Source organism: Scyliorhinus canicula, chromosome 1, assembly GCF_902713615.1.
Source record: "Scyliorhinus canicula chromosome 1, sScyCan1.1, whole genome shotgun sequence".
Classification (NCBI taxonomy): Eukaryota; Metazoa; Chordata; class Chondrichthyes; order Carcharhiniformes; family Scyliorhinidae; genus Scyliorhinus; species Scyliorhinus canicula.
In genome coordinates this window covers 206,913,955-206,935,161 of record NC_052146.1, presented here as the reverse complement: position 1 = coordinate 206,935,161, position 21,207 = coordinate 206,913,955, and the positions used below count along the sequence as shown (strand labels likewise).

At 46.8% G+C, this 21,207-nt stretch overlaps 1 protein-coding gene across 9 annotated transcripts in view; it reads left to right on the top strand.

Annotated features, from left to right (window-relative positions):
• Positions 1 to 898: 898 nt before the first annotated feature.
• Positions 899 to 21,207, top strand: part of pak5 (p21 protein (Cdc42/Rac)-activated kinase 5) — a 368,873-nt gene continuing 348,564 nt past the window's right edge. For 4 of the 9 annotated variants that reach the window (XM_038806536.1, XM_038806563.1, XM_038806520.1 and 1 more), the window contains exon 1: positions 899 to 1,174. Coding sequence is in view for 2 of the 9 variants with exons in the window: in XM_038806477.1 (XP_038662405.1) it covers positions 18,390 to 18,486 (97 nt within the window). In the remaining 7 variants the exon portion in view is untranslated. Of the gene's footprint in view, positions 1,175 to 17,212; positions 17,420 to 18,380; positions 18,487 to 21,207 lie in introns of those variants that run through there. The other 5 variants (XM_038806553.1, XM_038806502.1, XM_038806477.1 and 2 more) reach the window with 4 other exon arrangements.

Here is a 21,207-nt window from a genome sequence, read left to right as displayed (position 1 = left end):
AGCAGTGTTTTATTTCATTGTTAAGCATTGTTTAACTGGTAATGGTTGATAATAAAGTTTGTTTAATATGCCATAAACCTATTTTTGCATGGAATCACTTCTGGAATTAAGTTTCCGTTCCTCATAGTTTTACAAATTTAAAAAAAGTAATTGGGTTCATATCCAGTATCCTAATGAGTGTTGGGGTCTGGTCCGGGTTTGTAATAGAACCAGATGGCTCTACAATTGTGATTATTTATTAATTTAGTTTAAATTCCACCAACTGCCATTGTCGGATTAGAACCTGTGTCGCCAGGTCATTAGCCTTGGGAATGTCACTCCTCGGGGTCAATGATAAATACCTTTAAAATTTGATTGCTTAGAAATGGTCTCCAGATAAAGGACAGTAAGAAGTCTTACAACACCAGGTTAAAGTCCAACAGGTTTGTTTCAAACACGAGCTTTCGGAGCGCAGCTCCTTCCTCAGGTGAATGGCGAGGTAAAGGGGAGGGGGGGGGGGGAGATGAAAGTATCCTTTGGTGCAGAAGATCAATTCTAAATTACACAAGTTGTCAAGTTTGGGATGTGTTTTGAATGGGATTTATAGGATGATTATGAACCAATCTAACAAAGCTATCTTGAAATTGAATGGTTTTTGATTATGGAATTGATGAGCTGCATGCTGGTGTATTCTGAATGTTGCTTCAAAGTACTAGGCCCCAGAGGTGTGAATGGAACACGTGCCCACTGCAGCTCCATGGTATCGCTTCTGTTCCCTCCCGCGCATGCGCCACACAGAGGACACGCCCTCTCCTCGTGAACTGGCCCCAATCCCCGCTCCCGCGGTCCAGCGATCGGACAGCGACAGCATTGACATCGCAAGCCTGGCCCCGCCCCATCTCCTGCGTGCCTGGCCCCGCCTCATCTCCTGTGTGCCTGGTCCCGCCGTCGATGTGCTCAGCTTCGCCCTCTCCCCGCATGCCCGTTTCCCCCGCGTGCCTAGCCCTATCCTTGTCTGTGACTGGCGCCGCCCTCCCCCTCCCGCGTGCCTGGCTCCGCCCCTCCCCTCGGCCCGGATGTGGCAGCCTCCTCACCGTGTTTAGACAGCGGAACATGGCGACCGTGGAGTAACCGGGGTGGTTGAGGGAGCGACCGATATTGTACCACGGAAATATCTTTAATCTTCCAAAACAAGGTAAGGCTATCATGTGTCATTTCAGAACACTGTTTAAATGGCCGGGACATCGTGTCCCTGATGGTTCAATCAGGCGGTTGGTGTTGGGGGACCGGTTAAAGTGCAGCCTGGCAGCAGCTTTGTTTTAGTCCAACACAAGGGAATAATATTAACTTTCTTCACAGCCTTCCAGACAAAGAGTGTGGTGCTGAAATACCCAGCTGGACTGCCTGCCGGCCGTCTATCCTGCCCTAATTGTACCCCCTGGTTCGGAACAGGTGTAGTGCTGGTGATCTTATTGAAGCCAGTGCTGGGCAATGGGGTCGTGTTCTCCTAAATGTTAGTGTGTCTCTTCTCTCTCTCCCATTTAAATAGCACTCGGGTCGCCACAAGTGCCATCAAAACCCCTGTTTAGGATCAGCCACTTTGCTGTCTCGTTCCGTTCTTCCACTTGAATGCGATAAACCTTCAAAAGCAGGTTCGGCATTTCTTTGACATATGCTTTCTCCAGTGTCCTCAGGCTTTGCACATCATATTCTGCAGCACGGTATTGCAGGCAAGGCTTGAAGTGGAATATTGTTGTTCATCTATCTGCATTGTATGAAAAGAGTGACTTATACATCCAGTGTCAACATTTTTGTAAGAGATTGGGTATTTTTTTCAGGGGGTAATTGTCAAAGAGCCAAATGCTGAGTGATTGCCTTGTATCTGTATTACATAAACTGCAATCCCATTTGACTGGCTATGTCTTGAGTTTCTGTACAATATTTGATTTGTGTGTATTTTGTTTTATTTCTATCTGTTTCTTGCCATCCTGAGGATACACAAGAACATTTCTTTGATTTTGGTCTTTCTATCTGTAATCAGTAACACATTTGTATTTTAATAGAACTTTAATGTGGTCATTTGAAGAACACATTCCAATATAGTGTAGATCCTGCTATGTCTGATGCCTCATGCATGGTGGGGTATGTTGAACACATTTACAATGTAAACATGTTTTGCTGTAATACACCATTTTAAACTTCATCGTACCTTGGGTTCTCTGATCAGTTACTGTTATTATACACGTTATTTCAATAACTAAACATAACAAATCGTTTACAAGCTGAATCAGGGGCAGGATTTAATGCGCCTCTCTTGTGCCCTCTCTTCTGAAGACCCCCCTCCTTTTGTGACGCCCCCCCTTCTGACCGCCCCCCCCCTTCTGACCGCCCCCCCCCTTCTGACCGCCCCCCCCCCCTTCTGACCGCCCCCCGGCCCAAAGGACTGGAAAGTGGCTAACGTAACACCGCTGTTTAAGAAGGGAGGCAGGCAGAAGACAGGAAAGTATAGGCTGGTTAACCTGACCTTGGTCATTGGTAAGATTTTAGAGTCCATTATTAAAGATGAGATCGCGGAGTACTTGGAAGTGCATGATACAATAGGATTGAGCCAGCACAGCTTCATCAAGGGGAGGTCTTGTCTGACAAATCTGTTAGAGATCTTTGAGGAGCAAACAAGGAAGTTAGACAAAGGAGAACCAGTGGACGTGATTTATTTAGATTTCCAGAAGGCCTTCGACAAGATACCACATAGGAGTTGGTTAAATAAGTTAAATCATATCATAGAATGTACAGTGCAGAAGGAGGCCATTTGGCCCATCGAGTCTGCACCGGCTCTTGGAAAGAGCACCCTACCCAAGGTCAACACCTCCACCCTATCCCCACAACCCAGTAACCCCACTCAACACTAAGGGCAATTTTGGACACTAAGGGCAATTTAGCATGGCCAATCCACCTAACCTGCACATCTTTGGATTGTGTTAAGAGGCCATGGTGTTACAGGATGGCCTAGAGGATTGGCTGACTTGCAGAAGGCAGAGAGTGAGGATAAAGAGGTCTTTTTCAGGATAGCAGCCGGTGTCTCGGGGGTCTGTGCTGGGATTGCAACTTTTCACAATATACATTAATGATCTGGAAGAAGGCACTGTTGCTAAGTTTGCAGATGATACAAAGATCTGTAGTGGGACAGGTAGTATTGAGGAAGCGGGGGGCTGCAGAAGGATTTGGACAGGCTAGGAGAGTGGGCAAAGAAGTGGCAGATGGAATACAATGTGGAAAGGTGTGAGGTTATGTACTTTGGAAGAAGGAATGATTACATAGACTATTTTCTAAATGGGGAAATGCTTAGGAAATCAGAAGCACAAAGGAACTTGGGAGTCCTTGTTCAAGATTCTCTTAAGGGTAATGTGTAGTTTCAATTGGCAGTTAAGAAGGTAAATGCAATGTTAGCATTCATGTTGAGAGCGCTAGAATGCAAGACCAGGGATGCACTTCTGAGGCTGTATAAGGCTCTGGTCAGACCCCATTTGGAGTATTGTGAGCAGTTTGGGGCCCCTTGGAAAAGATCCAGAGGAGGTTCACAAGAATGATCCCTGGAATGAAGAGCTTGTCCTGTGAGGAATGGTTGAGGACTCTAGGTCTGTACTCGTTGGAGATGAGAAGGATATGGGGGATCTTATTGAAACTTACGGGATGCTGCGAGTCCTTGATAGAGTGGATGTGGAGATGATGTTTCCACTTGTAAGAAAAACTAAAACCAGAGGACAGCATCTCAGAGTAAAGGGACAATCCTTTAAAACAGAGATGAAGAGGAATTTCTGTTGATCTCTTTGCTGAAGAAGGCTGTGGAGGCCAAATCACTGTTTGGCTTTAAGACATAGATAGGTTCTTGATTAATAAGAGGATCAGGGGTTATGAGGAGAGGGCAGGAAATTGGGGATGAGAAAAATATCAGCCACGATTGAATGATGGAGCAGACTTGATGGGTCGAGTGGGCTAAATCTGCTCCTTTGTCTCATGGTTTTATAGAACAAGGTAAAAAACTTTTGGGGGGGAGGGGAGCAGAGCGGAGCTGGATGGAGCGGTGCTGTGTGGGACACAAGATTCAGCCCATAGAAAGCAGCTTTAATCTGAAACCAATGTCCTACTTCTTGCAAGCTACTTTAATCAGTGAATGATGTACATGTGTGCACAGAGGAATTTATTAAATTATTTTGGTGACAATACAGTAATAGTTTATTTTTAGAATTCGTTTATAAAACCTGATGAGTGTATTTTTCATCCACTTATATTGGGCAAATTCTTGCCCCCTCCTTCATTGCACGTTTGGTCGAATGCTGTCACCTCCCTGTCTCCACTCCGATTTAAGTCCTTGGCAGGAAGGTGTGGCAGCTAATGTTCACCAATGGGCCTCATCTTGGCAGCATTCATATTAACTTAGTGGTAGGTGGGGGATTCTCCATGTTGGGACTCGACAAGCAAACGCTGGCCTACTTGCTTGCAGGCTCCCAGGGTAGGGGTGGGTCTGTCATTCAATGGCACTAAGTACTTGATCTGGATCTGGCATTGGAAAAGAGCAGCCTGTTGAGCGCCACACCTGTGCCCTTCCCGTCAACTCCACACTCCCATCATCACGCAGCATTGGCCTGGGCTCTAGTGATGATTTTGTGCATTGATAGGTGTTGTACCGACATCAGCCACCACCTTCCTGTAGTGCTGTGAGTCAATTGATCTGCCAGCCTCTGATTAGCTGGGATCTCTCATTGGGTGGGATTTCTGCTGCCTCGGGGGATCCACCATTGGCCTGTTGAGTGGAACAAGATGCAACAAGTCTTCCCTAAAAGGGGCGACATCGGACTCTAGTTGGCTACCACAAGCCCTTTGAACAAAATTTTGTACCGTGCTCTTGACAATATTAAATCTGCCTCTCAGCATCTGGACCACTGAAATTTGGAGGAGCATTTTAATTGTTCACATACAATGCAATAATTGACAGCGCTTTCTACCTCAAATTATATCAGGCCCCTGTCAATGTCTCTGGATTGTTTAGCTTGGAAGAGTGAGATAGGAAACTTCTACTGGCAGTGAATCTCTTATGTGAGCCTGTGTCGTTACTCAGTGCACTATTGCTCTCTGCTAACTTGCTACAGCATCAACTCTCTGGAACACGCTGTCTAACAGTTAGAAGGTGGAATTAAAGGTCGACAGCACTAGTATGGCAGTATCAGATTTGTATCCATATTGATACAATTCTGCAATGAGAATTTTAAAAAATATGGCCTGATGTGAAAGATTTCACTGAAAAATTATTTTTAAAACTATTTTGCTGTCTTTGGATTCAGCACATGTATTCTCCAAAATAAAACTGCTATTGGCACGCTAGTATCTTGGCTGCAGGAATTGTGAGGTGAATGAATTATCTTGAATAATTATGGGTTTTGCTACTTGCGTTACATCAGTTTATCTCTCTGTGGCCTGAGGTGTGTTTCTACATTATTACCATCGTGTTCCATTGAACCATCCTGTAGAAACTTAATACCGCACCTCAAAAACTGATCAGACTGTTGCAAAGGATGGTGCATAATTTGTGGACTAAATGTAATTGGAGTTTTCTTTTGCATTGTAGAATCTATAATGTCCAAGAATCTGGATTTGTGTGGGAAATTGAGATAAGGTTTACGAAGTGTGAGGATTTAAACCCCAGTCTAAACTAACAAATTATTATGTTTGCTTGACACCAAAGTTTGATTTAAGTAGCTGTGTCAATATTTGTTCTACCATCTTAAAGGTTCATTTGATATATTTATTTCTTTATGGCCTTTTCTCAGTGTACCAAAGTTACTCTTTGAATAGTTATTTTGTGAATATGTAAAAATTCCTCTGACAACACCTCCCTCAAACATCTTTGCAAATTCACACTGCGTCATATGTACCCTATTCCTGAATATCAAACTAGTTCTTGGAAGAAATCTGGTTGAACGAGTCCTACTCCTAAAGGTGAAACGAAATCTGCATCTTTAATTCTATTGTTTGAAGGAAGAGATAGGAAAATTGGAAACTTTGTACATCTGAAACAGATTGGACAATCATTTTGAAAATCTTTTAATTGCCACTATAGCCTTTTTGAAGCATTTAGTACAAATGCATAAAGGAGAATGGGGTTACTTTATTCCACAGAGATATTTATTTGTATATAGAAAGTATGTGAAATAATTAAATTTATGAAGTAAACCAAATCATAGAATGACAAACGTTATAGGTAAAGCTGTAAACATTTGAAAAAAGCCTTCTGTGAATAAACCTATATCTCTATATAATACAATTTAACTTATCGTTAGTTAATGTAATTGTTTTTACATTGAAGTTAAAACTGTACGTGTTATGAACATGATTTAGTTATTTGTGTGTGAATGATGAATTGGATTTAAATAAAGTCAATGAAAGGATGCCAATCAAATGGATTGCTTTGTCCCAGATCATGTTGAGCTTCTTGAGTTGCTGGAGTTGCACCTAACCAGATGTGTGGAGAGTGTCCCATCACAGTCCTAGTCTTATAGGTAGTAGACAGGCTTTGCGAGTGAGAGGTGAGGTACCCGCTACAGAATACCTAGTTTCTGACCTATTCTGGTATCCATACCATTTATGTGGCTGATTTATTTACATTCCTGGTCAATGATGACACCCTGGATATTGATGATGTTGTCTGTCTGAGGAATTTAGAAGGAGCTGAAATAATTGGACTTGGATGGTGGCAGACAAACTCTGGGACCTAGATGATTGGCCTCAATGACGATAATGTTATGATCTTGAGGGAGACCAGTAACTTTTTAAAGAAATTCAGATTCCAGTTATTAACTGAAAGGATTATGCCACAGGCTTTCACGTTTTTAACAAAGCAAATGCTACTAACATAACACAAGGAATTTTCCGGTCCAGCTGATGTGAATGGAAATTTTAATGGCTCTTCGGCTGCACCAGAGGACAGCTCACTGTTGGCAGGTGGAGAATTCCAGGTGGGGGGTGGAGAATTCCAGCTTTTAAACATTTATTCTTTGAGCCCTAAAATCTCAATGGGATATCGCTCCATTCTACTTCTATTTACACCCAAGAATTCCCCTAGTTTTATAGGATCTTAAAGGTTGAATTCCCCTGGGACCAAATCAAGGTGTGCTATAGCTCTTGGGAGTTCACTTTGAGTAGATGCCCCTGCTATTCTCCGAGATGTGAAATTTCTTGCGGTCACTTCATTAACACCTAGCTCCTCCAGCTCACCTTCAATTTCTAACAATTGTGGACACCCCACATCAAGAATGGGCCTCACTTCTTGCTTGCTGAGTGCCTCCAAAATCATAAAACACACTTGGTTTCTGATAGCCCTTTGTTTCTTATCTACAACTCCTGGTAGATTTCTCTCTGCTTCTCAAAGCTGCTTTCAGATTCTGACTGACTGCTTCTGTGAGAAACCCCACAAATGAAACCAACCAATGAAATATCCTCCCAGCCATCTGTCCCCACCCAACTTGGTACACCTAAGATGTCCAGATAGACATTCAAACTATTCATCTGCAATTTCTAAACCTCCCCTTTATTCTGGGAAACCATAAGAGTAACTTAAATAAAAGCAAAATACCGTGGATGCAAATTTGAAATACAAACAGAAAATGCTGGTTAAACGCAGCTGGTCTGGCAGCATCTGTTCTGTAGGAGAATCACATGGACTCAACATTAAGTCTGTTTCTCTTTACACAGATGTTGTCAACCTGCTGAATTTATCCAGCATTTTCTGATTAATTAAAACCCCTTATGAGGATAACTGTAGACATCTTGTCTCCATCACAAATCTCAGAAAGGGCTGCTCATTGTTTTGTACTTTCCCACAACTCTGACCTTATTAAATAAATGCAGACCACCCTTTAAATGGCAATTACTTAACGTCCTGTATACCAACCTATCACCAATGACTCCTGCTCAACTTGTATTTAACAATTCATTCCCCAAGGCAAAGGTTGTACTACGAAAACACATGAATCATTATGTTAGACATTTTCACAATAAGCAGCTTCCTTTGTGCCAGCTATGATTCCATTTACTGGACAATATTCCCGTTGTTCCTCATTGACTTTAGTTTTCCTAAGTTTGTGGAGGCACTGGTGAACAAATCATAAGGCTAATACCAGGACTGAGAAGATACACTTACCAGTAAATGTTGAAGAGGCTGGGCCTCTGTTATCTAGAAGATAAAAGGCTGAGGGAGGAACTACTATAGGACTTTTAACTTTTTGAAAGGGTAGATATAGAAAAATGTTTTCGCTTGTGAAGAATTCCAAAACTACAGATCATGGCTGAGATTTAGCGGCCCGTTAGCTGTGGGTGCAAATCCCGTAATGACTGCTAAATAGCGTGAGAAGCCAAAAACGGGATTTGCGCCAGTGAGATTTCAGAACGTGTTCTTCCTAGGCCCATCCTGATGACGCACTCGGGTTCACACGCAGGAAGGGCATGAACCAGATTAACATGAATTTGAATCCATTAGCACCTACTTAGTGGGCTAGCATTGCAACTTCAGCCCTCATCGAATATTCCTACTCACCAGACGTGACATCACATTGTCACAAATTGCTATTGCTTTTTAAAAATGGGAACCAGGTGTCATGACCTCTGAGAGGCAGGAAGGAGATGAGCACCACCATGTGCAATGAATACCAGGGAGGCCAAAGGGGACAGATGCCACTGGGCAGCTCACATGTGGTAAGCGGTAAAGAAAGAGGAAGACAGCTGTTGAGGCATAAGACTGTACTCGTAGGGTGGGGGTCACAGTTGGTGTCGGTGGTCCAGAAGTCTGCTTTCAGTGCTGTGTGAGAATGCTTTCATTTCTGTGTAAGTCTGCTGTCTGTGGTGTGCGAGTCTGGGGCCGAGGCGGCTGCTGGATGAGGTGGGGGGATGGGGGGTGGGTAGGGTGTGATGAGCGTCAAGGAGCCAGGCCTAGTGGGCTGGAAGGATGAGCCCCTGAAAATGAAAACAAGACGATGCCCACCCAGGAGGACCTTAACCTATGAAGTAGCTGCTCAGGAGGCTTAAGTGTTGAGGCATGACAGCAATGAGGGGTGAAATACTCCACCTCGCAACTCCGTAAACGCGAACCACAATCGGGCGGAGAATCAGCAGTTTGGCCAAAATCGAGGTGCGCGACCAGCACCAATTTGGGTGCCACACTCTGGTCCTTCCCTGATGGCGATAATGAAGTTTGCGCATTGCGGCGGCATTCAAAACTGACATTCGCATTCATTTAAATGTGATTAGCGCGTTTGACCCACTATGCTCCAGGCCTCCGTGATGCTTCATCCCCTTCAAGCAGCAGTCACGTGAGCGTGATTCACTACAGGTATTTACAAACTGGGCTGGGCTCCATGGCTGCTGAGGGGGAGAGAGAGGGTATGTAGTGTTTTTAAAATGTTAAAAATTGTACCACTTGTTGGGGGTGATGCACTATCAATGACCACAGAAGCGAGATTGTAGTCCGAACTGAAGGCTTTAATAGACAAGATATTTCCCCAGCAGCTCAGGTACAGAAAGGAAGCTGTGGGGGATACACAGGCTCTTATACCCCTTACTGGGCGGAGCTACCTTCCAATTCTAACCAATGGGTGACTAGTGTTACATACCATCGGGCCAATGAGCAGCGAACCTTCTCCACCAATGGTGTCTCGGCATTGCCAGGTACCGTAGGACCTCTAGTCATACTACCACAGGGGGAATGACTGCCAGGGCTGGCGGGAGCAACGAGGAGTGACTTGCTGACTGCTCCGTGGATTTGGGGTGTCCCCCTTGGGATCAGGGTGGCCTGGCTCAGGCTGCCATTGCTTCAGTATTTGTTTTACCGCACCAATTTGGTACAAGTTGAAGGCCATGGTTGCTCATTCTGCTGACTGCTCACTGTGTCCTGTAAATGTTCACCGAGCTTCTGGTCATTTGGGAACCCACCCAGGAAACCCCTCTGGAAACCCTCAGAGCCTAGTTGACCCATCTAAGGGATGGGCATGGCCAAGTTCAGTCTGTGGCATTCCTCAGTGCACTCATCAGAAGCGCTGCCTGACTGCAGGGGAATAGCAGAGCTTACCTCAATCAAAGGATACATGCACCGTGGCCTTTGGTACCCTCCCAGGCACACTGTCCCTCTCAGAGCAAAGGCCTTAACAGTTGCATAGGTCTCAACAATTGCGCTATAAGGTAATCCAATCTGCAGGACCACAAGCTGTCTCCAAGTCCTGCCTGTTCACCGCGCTCCGGCTCCCATCCATCCTGCCCCCGGACAGGTTGTCAAAACCTGTGTGTTACACTCGGGACCCACATCACACTGCAGCTGCACTCCCAGCAAATGCACACTTCTCTGACTCGCCCCCTATAGGACCTTCCCATGCACAAGCCTCTAAGCATGGAGGCGATTGGTGGCACATTATGACCTCCTCCACCGCACAACAAGGCGCCACCCTGCTGGCCCATCTGCAGTGTGACGGATGCCCTATGTGCCTGGGCAGCAGACTATACTAACTTTAATCTGGACCAAGCCCACCAGAATGCCCGAGCAGTAGGATTTGCTACCATCGCTAGCATGCCTCGGGTCCAATGGGGGATCAATGGACATGTCCCTCTATGAGCACTGGCTCATCAGGGGGTGTCCTTCACCAATTGGCAGGGTTTTCACAGCCTGAATATGTAGTTGGTGTGAGACAATTAGGTGCACATCATGCATGCCTGATATCCAGACAACATGCATAATGCATACGTCCTGGTGCACTCATTGGTTCCTTCGGGTGAGGGTTTGGCTCTTGGGTGCCGACGGTTACCCACTGAGGTCTGGGCTATTGACGCCTGCCGGATGCCCTAGACCAATGCGAGAACCGCTATAACGATGCCCATAGAGCAACCAGGAACATCATTGAGCGGTGCACCTGCGTCCTGAAGATACACTTACGATGCCTGCACCGCTTTGGTGGGGCTCTCCAATATAGCCCAGGAGGGTCTCAAACATTGCTGGCCTGCTGTGTTCTGCACAACATCGTACAGCAGAGGAGCGACATGCTGGAGGAGGAGGAAGATAACCGGGCCTCATCTAATGAGGAGGATGGTCAGGAAGAACCAGGCATGGACCCCGTGCTGGTACGGCAGGTCACCAACGTGTGCTCCAGGACCAATACACATGGGACAATCTCCACCTCCAGATTTGCAAACTAAGAGGCCTGGCTACCGGCAACCGTCACCCTGTCCCACTTCTCCATACTCTTCCCCACCCGAACCCCTTCAACTGATTCCCCCTTCCCCCATAGCAACTCACATCCCCCCAGTCCTTCCTTCCTTCACTCCATCCCACCATATTATGCTCCTCCTCTTCCCTCCGAGGGCCCTACCAGCATCACTGCAGGGTGTTGGCCCTGGGCAGGCAGTATCAGTGGGTCTTGTCCACAGGACGGAGGATGATAAGTCACTGTGAGATAAGCTGTTGGTGCTCCCCCCTCGGACTCCTGTCTTCAGGATCACCTTCCTTTGTCTGCCTGGGTGATCCCTGCATGTGTGCTAGCCATTCCATCACACGGCCCATATATTCTTTGCAGGGCGGGGTGGGGGTGATTTATAGAGATGGTGAGTGGTCACGTGATACTCACTGGGTAAGCTGTCCTACAAGACGGCCTCATACTTTTGGCCCTGTTGCCTACCGCCTCTGAGGGTGAGTCCCAGGTGGATCATTCAGTTCTCCTTGGGCCCTGCCCCATTCTATCCTCCATCTGCAATACCCACACCACCAAGCTCCCACTTGGCACAACCTCTACACCCAGCCCAGCCATCGCTTGCGTCCTTCAGACAGAGGATTGAGGCAGATCGGAATGTTGGTGAAAAAGTGTTTAATAGTGACTATATACATCATTATGCCCTGACCCCTACCTCTAACCTATGTGTAGCATCCATGCCAACTTAACTAATGTTTAACTTATCTTATGTGGCCTACCGCTCCTTCTAGATATGGCCCCAGACAGCAGTCTGAAGTGGATGCAGCCTGCTATGTATCTCACCTCTGAACTGAGAGGCCGTTGGCAACAGTTCTCAGAATTTCCTGCAGCCAAGTGGGCCCGGTCAACGTTCGGGTGTCAGGTGCCACCCTGTTCGACCCCCTGCCCATCAGATGCCAGTGTGGGTGGGGGAGGGTTGAGAAAGTGCTGAAGTGTTCCAGCACATCCCCTGGGGAGGCACCGGCCGCATCACCACCTCCCTCGGGGTACTCAATGGTCCCTGGGCTACTCCATGCTACGGAGGTGAGTCCGAAGTGAGCTCTGGAGGCTCCACCGTCACTTGGCGCTGCCAGTCCTGGATGCCCGTTCTCATCTCAACCAAGGTCTTGATGCCCTCAACCATGGAGCACAGAGACTGGGCCATGTGTCTCTGCACCTCAATCATGTCCCTCTGTGACTAGGCCAGGTCAGTCAGCACCTGGCCAATGTTCTTGACGCCCTCAGTCATGACCCTTTGTGACTGGGCCAAGCTCTGGAGCGCTGCAGTAATGTGGGCCCGGTACATGGCTGCCTGTGACAGGGCTTCCCTGTCCTGAGCCTCAGCCATTGACTGCACAGTGTGCTTCAAACCTTGGACGCTTTAACCCACGTCTGTGACTTTTTCAACCAAGACTTCCACCACAGACACCACCCGTTCCTGTTGGCCTGAGTACCATGCATTATGATACCTGTCTGGACTACAGCTGTTTCCTGGGATTGAGCAGTCTTCTGACTGTCCACTACTTTGGGAGTTCGTACCTTCACCTGATGTACTGCAGCATGTGAGACGTGTACACCCGAAGGTGCCTCTTCACTAAAATGCCCTACTGAGGTGATGGTCTCTGCGATAGTGGAGGGTTCAGGTGAATACAGTGCCAAGAAGTCAGTGTTGTCACCAGACTGCTCTTCTGGGGTGTGCTGGGGCTGGTATACCCCAGACATGCCGACAAGATCTGATGCTGAACCACATGGTGAGATCTTGGGAAGGAGTGCTTTGCAGGAGAAGGGTAACTCACTTTTTGTTGGACATCGTTTTGCATTTGGGCTTGCTTGGTTGTTGCATGCCGACCTCCGCCTCGGAGATAACCTTTTCCTGCACCTCCCCGGATAACAACATCGCCCTCTGCTGGAGGTCTAGGATGCCTCTCCGGTCTTATCCTGCTCTCTTCTGTTATGGGCTGTCTTTTCCTAGGTAACACATAAAGGACATGGTAAGACGCATGAGAGGCGAATTACATGGGGGATCTGTAGCTGGTGGCATGTATGTGCAAGGCACTTGGCCAAAGAGGACAATACAGATGTTGGGGTTTGGTGCAGGGTGGGATGTGACGGAGATGCAGGCACTTGGATTTTTATTGGTCACTTTGAGAGAAGGGTATGATGTGAGGAGTGAAGGACAGGCGTGATACCAGGGGAACAAAGGTGGTGGCTCACCCGAGCTGCCCGAAGGTGGACTGGCACTGCATGCCAGTCCACCTGGTGAGGCTAACAGTGCTGAGTGCCTTGGACACTTCTGCCCAGGTCCAGTTGACAACCACGGACGGTAGCTTCCTGCCCATCATCGAGAAGAGGATGCCCCACCTCTCCTCCATTGCATTCAACATTCTCTCAAGGTCTGCGAAGCGTGGTGCTTCTCTTCGTGGTGCCATCTTGGTTGGAATGAGAGTGTGTGAGGAGTGGTTGCTTATAAGCAACTCCAATTTGTCAAGTTCTGCGGTGCCAATTCCAGCCCCAGCTGGAACGTCAACGGGAATGAGGAATTGTTCTAGATTCACGTGGGCAGAGTGCTGATCCATTAGCATGTCTTGAATTGCTCCGAAAATAGCGCCCCCAACGGTATGCGAACTGCACGCAATTCACTCCCAGCGTTAACACTTAGTCTCCCAAATGGAGAATTCTGCCCGATATCTCAAAATTGTGCAGCCTGAGTAAGAAGGATGCCTATTAACTCTGGCTCTCCCTGAAGCCGATAGCAATTGTGCCCTCTAACATCCCTAAGACTCATACTCGTGACACTCATTGCTATCAAAGGTTAGCCCTCAGCAATGTCAGCTCACCATAGTCCCAAAGTCAAGGAATTGGATAATCCTCAGTGATCAGAGCTCAAAGCTTGGTGGTACAGATAAGCGGCAATGAGGTCGCTTCTCTGCTGAGACCCCAATGCCTGCCAATGAGGATTCAGTATCACCCGCCAGGTAGACATAACTGTCCAGTTGACCTTGGAGAGTTGGGATGAGGAAGCACATGACCCTCCTGTAAGAACACCCAAGTAGTAGTTAATTTAAGGGAGGGGAAACCCAGATGGAAGGCTACAGGTGAGTCTAAGTGGGCGAGGGCATAGGCCTCGGTCAGTCATGCTCTGGAGCTGGGTAGGCACCTGAGATGTGTGTGTGATCGAGCCTGTGGGACGGGCTGCTTCCAGGTCAGTAAGGCCAATGAGTCAGAAGGGATAATTATGGTCAGCAATAGCAACATCAAACTGACTCTCTGTCTTTCTGTCTCTTTCTCGCTCATCCCTCACAGGATTCCGAGCGATCTTCGGATAGAACCAGCGAAATTGGCTATCTTAGTAATCACTGCACTGGAGGAGTATAGGCTTGAGCAGCAACATGCAGTGGCTCTAAATGAAGACCCTGAAGATCAAGACCAGGGGGCTGCAGGGTAGGATCAGGAGCTGGAGGATGCACCTGTATTCAGAGGGCATGAAGGTACCGAAGAAGACCAAGGGTCTACCGAACTCGGGTGTCCTTCATGGAGCTGGCCGTCACCATCTGCTGTTGAAGACTCCGCCTCACGAAGGAGACTGTGCTGCATCGGTGCCATGTCATTGCGGACTTGATGGCATGTGGCAGTGGAGGACACCTGCTCCCTGTGGCTGCCAAGGTTATAGCAGCCATCAAACTCTATGGCACCGAGTCCTTCCAAGGCTCCACGGGGATCTCTTTGGTATTTCACAGACATATGTGCATCGGTGAAGTCATAGATGCAATGTATGTACAGGCTCCGGACTACATCCACTTTGATCTGGACGTGGCCTGGCAGGATTAGGGAGCTACGAGGTTTGGGCACATAGCTGGTTTACCACAGGCACAGGGAGCGATAGACTGCACCTATGCCACTCCCTGTGCTCCGTGGCACCTGAGCATTCCCTTCATCAACTGGAAGGATTTCCACTCGCTCAATGTCCAGCTGGAGTGCGACCACCAAAGGCATTTCCAGCAGGGAGCGTGCATGACAGCTACATTCTTGGCCAGTCCTAGATCCCTAAAATCTTCGAAGGACACCCCAGGCTACATGTCACAAAGTCCTGGGTGGGTGGTCAGACTTTTGGACAGCGAGCTAGCCTCTTTGGGGACAAAGGATACCTCCTCAGGACATGGCTGATGAAGCTGATACAGAGTCTACAGGCCGTTGTGGACAGCAGGTATGATGAGGCGCACAGTGCAACACAAGGTGTCATCGAGCTGTGCATTGGCCTGTTGAAGATGCAGTTCCGCTGCTTTGACCTGTCAGGTTCAGGCCCTTCAATATATCCCCCAGAGTGCTTCCCACATTGTCATGGTCTGCTGTGGCCTACTCAACCTGGCTCTGCAATGGGGTGAGGAGCTCTCTGAGGACAACCTGGAGGAGTGACATATGTCAGTGGATGAAGTAGACATGCCTGAGGATGCTGAGGAAGAGTCTGCTGAGGAGCTTGAGAATGATGGCCAGGCATGGACGAAGGTGCGCATTGGGCAGGAGGATTAAACACGCCCTCATCGCATCCCGTTTCATAAAGGAAGACTAGCTCACCGTACAACAACATGACCACCCCGCCAGGACCTTGTGACCCATCTGCGATCAGGGGATGAAGTTGGCCGAGATATTGATCATCAGGGTGCTGGGGAGTGCCTGCTGCCTGGTAAATGCAGGAGGGGCATGAAGATTCGCAGTGAGGAATGGTCTGTGACGCTCCTCAGCTGCTGGTTATATCTGAGTCCTGTCAGTACGCTGTGTCTGGCTAATGTCTGAGTGAGGTTCTGCACTATATTTCTTTGTCCCTTTGCTCTTGAGGGGGATGAGGGTCTAAACAAAAATTATTTAGAGGGCCCAATTATTTTTTCCAATTAAGGGGCAATTTAGCAGGTTATGGGGTAAGACCACGCAGACATGGGGAGAATGTGTAAACTCCACACGGATAGTGACCAGGTTCACTGAATCATGCCCACGTCCTATCACTGCGATTGAAACATTCGCTCAGAGAGCCTAACCATCTGTCAGGCATGAAGGCCCACTGAAAACACCTATGACCCGATGGGAAGAAGCACCAATCCACTGGGAGGTGGGTTGATGATTCTGAGGTGTTTTAAAGTGGTGAGCAACAATATTTAATTTGGCATGTTAAGATCCCAGACGAAAATCCAACCATTTGCAATTTGCAAAACTGTGAGGAGACATTGACCCATAAGTATTTTTAATGTTAAAATAAACTTTAATTTAAACACAGAATTAACTACATTAGCAACAAAGAAATGGGTTTTACAGTTACAGCAGGTCTTAAGTAAAAGAGAAAAGCTTAACTTCCTAAACCTGTCACAATATTCCATTGAAGCAAATGAATATATTTCAAATACCACTCCTGAATAAAGTTGACAACCATGCTTCTACTTTTCTCTGTGCAGAATCTTCGGAGAGAGAAACTTTCAGGACCAAACTTAAATACCTCTGTTCTGAAGAGAGTTCTAGGGCGAACTGACTTTTCAGATTGACCTGGCTAGGTCAATGGTCTGGGACACATAAAACTCACTTTAATTTGGTCATTTGGATGAAGATATAGTGGCTCTTCATAGAATTATAGAATTTACAGTGCAGAAGTAGGCCATTCGGCCCATCGAGTCTACACTAGCCCTTGGAAACAGCACCCCACTTAAGCCCACACTTCCACCCGATCTCCGTAACCCAGTAATCCCACCTAACATTTTTTGGACGCTTAAGGGTAATTCAGCATAGCCAATCCACTTAGCCTGCACATCTTTGGACTATGGGAGGAAACATGAGCGCCTGGAGGAAACCCACGCAGACACAGGGGGAAACGTGCAGGAACTCTGCACAGATAGTGACCCAAGCCGGGAATCGAACCTTGGAGCTGTGAAGCAACAGTGCAAACCACTATGCTACCATGCTGCCTTTTTTCTTTTCTCTCTTTTCTCTCACAGGCCCACTTCGCTCTCTTCACTCTCAGCACAGGCAGCTCGTGCTCCTCCCCTGACAGCTCCAGGACTTTCTCTCAAAAGGGGTCAGGATCAACAGCTCGGGCATCCCACCTCCCGAATATTCTCGCTTGCGGCAGTTGTGGGCATGCTTCTCACAAATGGGGATGATCTGAGCCAGCGGCCTGGAGTGACAGCTATCGATGATACCTGGCAAGTGTAGGCATTGCTCATAAGCAGGGAGGAATTCTGAAGCGGTCTGCCGGGTGTGTGCGGAAGCTTGTGGGTGGTTGTATGCAAAAGTCCTGTGAGGTGGCAACATGTGGGATCGAGGTAACAATCCGAGGAGTGAAAGCAAGGGGGTGTGCAGAGAGGAAAAAAGGGAGCACTTAATCTGGCAGAACGGAGTGGGTCATTCATCTTCTTGCGGCATTGCATGCTTGTCCTTTTGTACAGACTGCTGGAACTGACCTGTGCTCTATATATCTTGCTGGAGAGTCTCCTGTCAGCCTGAGGGTATATTATTGCCTGTCTCTCATCCATGACATCCAGCATGCGAGTGAGGGCCCCCTCCGTGAATCGAGTAGCAGGCTTCCTTGCTGCCATTTTCCTGGCTGGAATGACAGCAAGGGCTATGGAGCTGAGTAAGTGCAGCGCCCCCTTCATTAATGTGCTCAGATGATCCTTGGGGCCATCCTGAATCAGATGGTTTACGCCTCAGGCACGCCGTTTTTCACGTGGGGCAAACTTTTTTCCTGTGGTCTGGATCACGCCGGTCGGAATCGCACCAGTTTTCACACGAGATTGATACTTGCCATTTTTTTGGAAAAATTCCATCCCATTAGATAATTATTAATAAATCCAATCCGAAATTCAGGAGCAAATTCTATACCCAAAGAGTGGTAAAAACGTAGAACTCACAAGCACAAGGAGTAACTGAGGCAAGTAGCATCGATGCACTTATGGAGAAGCTAGACAAAAACTCAAAAGGAGAAAAAATAGAGGATTATGCTAACATGGTTCGATGAAGAAAGGTCGAAGGAGAAACACATGGAGTTTAAATACTGGCATTGAACAAAATGTAACTAGGCCATGCACCCAGAAACACTCTTTATTTTAAGCAGTAATGCTTTTAAAATCTTTTCCATGACTAAAAGTGTTTTTTTTTAATCTTCCAGCATGAATGTGGAAAGATTGGTTTGTAACAAAGATCCCAAATTTGTGGGTGGTGACAAGGCTATCACAGCACGAGCAGGATGCCAGTTGTAAATCGTTAACAGGTAATGATTGCAATATGTATTTTAGCTCATCAGTCGTGCTGCAGCACTTTCTTCAGTTCTCGGCTTGATTCCCATTCCTGCTCTTCTTTGCAAGTTGTCACAAGTCCTGGGCTAGTGCGCGGTCAATTCCAGCCCTACTTGGTCCGGAGTTGCAACACAGGTGAAATTAGATTTTATTTAAATACCTGAGATCCTTGGCTGAGCCCGATTAAACTACAACTACCATTAACCTTTTATTATATTCAGTATTGTATTTACACAGACAAAAAATGTAACTGACTATCTACTAACCCTTTCCCAAACCCCCCTTTCTAACTCTCCCCATTTATACATACGCACACGCACACACACACACACACACTGCAAAGGGGAAAGGATGGTGGAAAGGGAAAGAAAAATATTCATAAAAGTAAAACGATAAGAATCCTTGATTCACTGGGATGACTTTCAGTTGATGTCTTTCTGAAGTTCAGTCTTTTGTTTTGGTACTTCTACTTTCTAGACTTGATGGTTTTCTCAAGCAAGGTTGTCTATTTTCTCTTCAGACTTAACTTCTTTCTGGGCTTGAACCAGTCACTGACTGTTGTCATCTGGAATTCTGTCCCAGTCCACCCCACCGCTTGCCAGTTGACCAATCAAACCAAGTCCCTACAAAGATTGTTCCTAAGATCCACTCGGTTTCCTCTTGCCAAAATACAAAACATGGGAACTGAGTGTTTTGGCAGGCGGGCAGGCTGTTTCAACAGAGTCTTCTGCCTAAAGGCACATGCCGATTATGGGTCCACAGACCAAAAATAATAAAATAAAATAAATGGGAATAAAGGAAATAACAGGAAGGACTCTTTAAGTACTCTTAAGTTAAAATGTGTCTTTCAGTTAACAGATAAGAATGTTTGCCTTCTTGTATGTAGCTTTGGACAGAACAAAGTTATTTTTGGGAGTGCCCTTGAGCTCTGTAGTCACTGCTGAGAAATAAATAGTTGTCACCTCCAGGGCACACCCCACCACCAGTCTGTGCCTTCTCTCAACGATTCTGGGTATGAACGTCAACCATTATTATGACTACTCACTAGCCAGGGTATTCCTCAGATCTATACCCACTTCACTGTGAAGTTGTTCACTTTGGCAGGAAGAATACGGAGGGTGCAATTCTCCGGAAAGATTTCAAAGTGTTGTAGCGAGCGAGAATTGCTCTTCCTGAAGGACACGCGTGGCTCACAGTGGTGGGGGGGTAGACACTCCCATTAGGCAGGGGGGGCGGGGGGGATGGTCTCGGTGGGGGCACGGTTGCTTGGGGGACGTTGGTGTTTACCCACTCGTGCTGCCAGGTGTAGGTCATTGACCGTCTTCTTGCACTGGAGGCCAGTCTTCCTGGTCACAGTCTCAGCTCTCACAGCTGCCGCCACCTCGTCCCAGGCAGCACTGGTTGCTCCTGCACCCTCGGGTGGGGGGGGGGGGGGGACAGGACATCCCTCTTAGCCTCCACAGCGTCTGCTAGCAGCCTTCCGAGGTCAGCGCCCCCGAATCTTGGGGCTGGTCTCCTCGGCATCATTGTTGTGAGCTGGCTGGGGTTGGCTGAGCTAGTGCAGCTTAAGTGCTGCCTGACCTTGTTTAGCGGGGGGCTGGCGAGCACGGTGCCAACAAATCAGCTGGTGAGCCTTCATTTGCGGCGAGAAGCCCGTAAGGCCTCATTAAATGGACTAATTAACATTGAATAGCGTTGCCAGCCTCACTGTGCCGAGTGCCAGGAGGTCCGTGGCAATTCTCGCTCGCTACAACACTTCGAAATCTTTCAGGAGAATTGCACCCTCCGCTTTTTTATTCTTCCTGCCAAAGTGAACAACTTCACAGTGAAATAGGTGTAGATCTGAGGAATACCCTGGCTAGTGAGTTGTCATAATAATGGTTGAAGTTCATACCCATGCTGATGTGTTACCCCTACTATTATGGACCAGGGTTTAGAGAACACCAAGGTATATTATGGAGTTCACCTGACCCACAACTTGTAATAGATTTTGGTTATGGGGAGCACAAGGGCCCACTTTACAGGTATGATGCAACAGAGAACTAAAAGTATTTTTAAACAATGTTTATTCTATGAATCCAGTTAACATTTATAAAGCCACAGTAAACATCTTACCAAATACCAACACTGATAACCCCCAAAAAAGATACAGTACTCTATAGATAAACCTTAATAACTTTGCAAACAACATCGATAAGTCAAAAAACCCTTTCTAACAAAGACAGTAGGTTTGTATTCCTTACAGAAACAGGTATTACTTTGAAATCATCAAGTGATCTGGAGACATTTAGATTGCAGAGAGAGAGATCAATACACATCTACTTGCTTTGAATACAGCTCTCCAACTGAAAGAGAAACTAAACAGAGCCAAAAAGAGCTTTCAGCTCCACCCACACAATGCCATCACTGTAGCCATTTGATAAAGCACACTTTTCTTAAAGGGACATTCACATGACACTACATAATTTTGACTAGTAATCTTTGATATGGCACCTTGTCAAAGGCCTTCTGGAAATTAAATACAACACATCCACTTTATCCATGTTGCTTGTCACTTCCCCAAGGAGCTCCAATAAATTTGTCAAACATGATTTCCCTTTCACAAAACTATGTTGACTCTGCTACTATTTATTTTTGTTTATAAATAAAAATGCAAGTACTTATTTATAGAACAGTACAGCACAGAACAGGCCCTT